The sequence below is a fragment of the Microplitis demolitor genome, chromosome 4, assembly GCF_026212275.2.
Source record: "Microplitis demolitor isolate Queensland-Clemson2020A chromosome 4, iyMicDemo2.1a, whole genome shotgun sequence".
Classification (NCBI taxonomy): Eukaryota; Metazoa; Arthropoda; class Insecta; order Hymenoptera; family Braconidae; genus Microplitis; species Microplitis demolitor.
In genome coordinates, this window is record NC_068548.1 from 23,488,649 (window position 1) to 23,491,834 (window position 3,186).

At 28.6% G+C, this 3,186-nt stretch overlaps 1 protein-coding gene across 1 annotated transcript; it reads right to left on the reverse strand.

The window, feature by feature from the left end:
• Positions 1 to 746: 746 nt before the first annotated feature.
• LOC103576359 (uncharacterized) lies at positions 747 to 2,546 on the reverse strand. Its single transcript, XM_008556539.2, has 6 exons — positions 2,531 to 2,546; positions 2,026 to 2,087; positions 1,333 to 1,523; positions 1,185 to 1,263; positions 1,012 to 1,123; positions 747 to 913 (listed from the first exon to the last, which is right to left on the reverse strand). Exons 2-6 carry the CDS (start codon positions 2,060 to 2,062, stop codon positions 859 to 861), a joined length of 474 nt encoding a protein of 157 aa, XP_008554761.2. The 5' UTR covers positions 2,063 to 2,087; positions 2,531 to 2,546; the 3' UTR covers positions 747 to 858.
• Between the last annotated feature and the right edge of the window lie 640 nt (positions 2,547 to 3,186).

Consider the following 3,186-nt stretch of genomic DNA (forward strand, 5'->3'; position numbering starts at 1 on the left):
ATCATAGAACGCGACAAGTTAAAATGAAATAATAAAACGGCGCTCTCGAGGCTTACATCAAAAGAAATTCACAGCACTTAGAAATAAGTGCCGGTGATTTATGGAAAAGTTATAAAATTTCTCTGTATCCCTGAGAGTGGGTATCAATTGGCATATCAACCCTGCATTCATCTAATCCCACATATAAATATATCATATCCGTGACGACCCGAGGGATCGACATTAAGTTCTCCTCTAAAGTCAAATAAAATTCACATTTCGAATTGGGTTTCGTGCGAACCGCTCCGAGTTTCACACCTAGAAACTTAAACTTTTCAATTCGATCATAGCCGCTCTCTAGATAACTACAGAGTATCAGGAGCCGCGGCACGTCAATTGATCGAGTCTATCTGCTCTCAGCAACACCACTACCAGCAAATTCTTTATCCTTATCCTCGTATTTTGCCCACCGTACGACCACTCGCTATATCCTAGCCTTGCTGTTCCTCGCTACTAACTTATCATCATCGTGAAAACCATTCGACAATAATCGACAGATCCATTCGATACACGCCTATCTCACCAGCATCCAACAGCCCGATCTTGTTACCAGCCATCATAAATTTACTATACAAATTACACCTTTCAACTCCACTATTTCGCATTTTTTTATTCCCATTTCCCTTTTTTCCAATTTTATTACATAACCCATTGATTCGTTTTCAAATAAAAATACAAATTTTAATCAAATTCTTTTATTTCTCAACTACAATATATTTTTTGTTACATTTATTTCCCAACACCTTTAACAAAAAATTGTTTCCTTAATTTTTTTATTTTAAAAAATTTTCCGATCCTTGAGATTTTTTTTCCTCATCCTTAGGCTGCGTCACCATTTTTGCGTTTATTTCGTTGCCAAACTTCATTGTCGATACTAAAAAAAAAAAATTAAAAAATTAATTACAAATTTTTTTTATTAAATTAATTAATTAATTAAAATTAAAATTAATTTTTTTAATAGACAGAACGGACTCATCAGAAGAGGTTCCATATTTATCGTTCGTATATGATGCAAGTGTACGCCAAAGCTCTGGAGGTCCTTCAATAGCTAGAGGGAAATGTTCCCACGATACTGATTCGAAGTCTAGAAAAAATTACTCAAAATTATTAAAACTAAAGTACATGTATAGATATGTTTAATTTACTTCCTGGTGCAGGATAATTCACCATCCTTTTATGTATTTCCGGATCGTTTCCTCCAGTGTAAGGCAAATATTCATTAGACTAAAAAAAGTAATTTTTTTTTCAGAGATTTAATTTAATTATAAATAATTTATTTTATTGACAAAGTACCGGAGTATATTCAGCAACTTTATTAGCCCGTGGATAATTGTTCGATTGCTTGTTAAATAAATAATCGTCGATCCTGCCGCTCCGTCCGACTCGGGGAATATTTTTTGCTATTTTGAGAAAAAATGCTGGTACTTCGTCAGCATTGACGGTGGTCCAGTTTATTGAAAGTAACATACCAGTTACACAAATCACTTAAATAATAATAAAAATAACAATAATAATGATAACAATAAATTTACACTGTAAAAAATCAGGATAGTGGTCAGCCGACATTTAATAAATTTTTGAATTGTTTTAAAAATGATAATTTTCAAAAAAACAAAATATTTAAAAAAATGCACTTGCAGCTTTTTTAATTTTCTACATGTGCATTTTTTTATTTTTTTTTTTTTTCACGTATGGAGTAAATATGGGATTTTTTTTAGCAAAGTAATTTTATGATACTAAGGCAAGCCAACGTCTATTAATTTTTTGAATTTTTATAAAATTAAAAATTATAAAAAAAAAAATATTTTAAAAAATTGCACTTATAGTTTTTTTAATTTTCTACATGTGCATATTTTTTGCTTTTTGTAATTATTTCGTTGAAAAAAAAACTCTCCGTATTTACTTCAGACACTCCGAAAATTTTGTACAGCGTAATTAGTAAAAAAAAAAAAAATAATTAATAAATGAATAATTTAAATAACTTACCAACAAACATTTTGTAAATTTCATTTTGTTTCAACATTTTTTTTAGTTAATGATTTTTAAATCTATGAAAAAAAAAAATTATTTAATAAAACAAACTACAGAATTTATTTTTTAAAAATTAATTGAAGCAAAAAAATATGTAATAAATTTTTTTTTTGATTATCATTATATCAAAAAATAAAAAATATAACATTAAATGTCCAAGGTTCGCTGAATACTAAATATTAAAATCGAATGACACGAATTTTATATAGAACTGAGCGGATAGTATTTTTCAAGTGCATCAAAAATAAATATCAGGATTATCGAGTATCGAGTAGTTGAGTATTTTGTCTATACTGGATGTTTATTCAAACTATTTTGATAAATCGATGACAAGTTGAGTAAACTCATAAGCGATATATATTATTTTATGACAACAAACAAATTTATAAAAATAAAATTAAGTGGACAAATAATATTTATTGCTTATAAATTTAAATATAAATTTTAATTTGTTACTTACCTTGAGTGCTTGATAATTTAAATTGACTGTGCGGATTTATTTTTATTCGCGCTTTTATACTGGCGAAATTGGTTAATTAAATATTTGACGCGAGTACTCGCTATAAATTTAATTAGCAAGTCTCCCGGTTTGTTTGTAAAAAACGTCAAATAGGTCGAATTAGATTTTTTCGCGGCTTTATGATGCTGGTTTTCAGATTCATGCTGGTAGAGCGACAACGTGATTCGGTTAATTAATTTATGTAGACTGCATGAGATTTAAATTTCATTTGATTTCAATTTTCTAAAGAAATTCAATAATTAGCGAAATTGGAAAAATCAATTTTGAAAAATATGCTGGGAAGCTTCCACACATTTTTGGAAAAAAAACAACATCTTAGATAAAATTTCTAACTCAACCTACAGATCAATCGAACATACATTTGATGTCGAGGTAAATCAGCTAGTGAACGAGAGTGTGAAATAAAAAATTAAGAAGCGGAAATTACGGCTCTGAAAGTTTTCAAAGTTTCAGCTGAAAAATTTAGAAATTAGGATTTAAATTTTTGGTATGTGACGTATATAAAAATATATGTGTTACATATTTAATTTTGCCTGAATATGTATTTTTTCCATACAGGAAGAAATTTTCAAATGACAGAGAAAAAGGATTTTTCA

Excerpts from the sequence above, each read along its gene's own strand:
- LOC103576359 (XM_008556539.2), bottom strand. The coding sequence starts at position 2,062 with ATGTTGAAACAAAATGAAATTTACAAAATGTTTGTTG. Across the intron at positions 1,124-1,184 it reads GAATTATCCTGCACCAGGAA|ACTTCGAATCAGTATCGTGG; the intron begins GTAAATTAAACA and ends AATTTTTTCTAG. Across the intron at positions 914-1,011 it reads TATGGAACCTCTTCTGATGA|TATCGACAATGAAGTTTGGC; the intron begins GTCCGTTCTGTC and ends TTTTTTTTTTAG.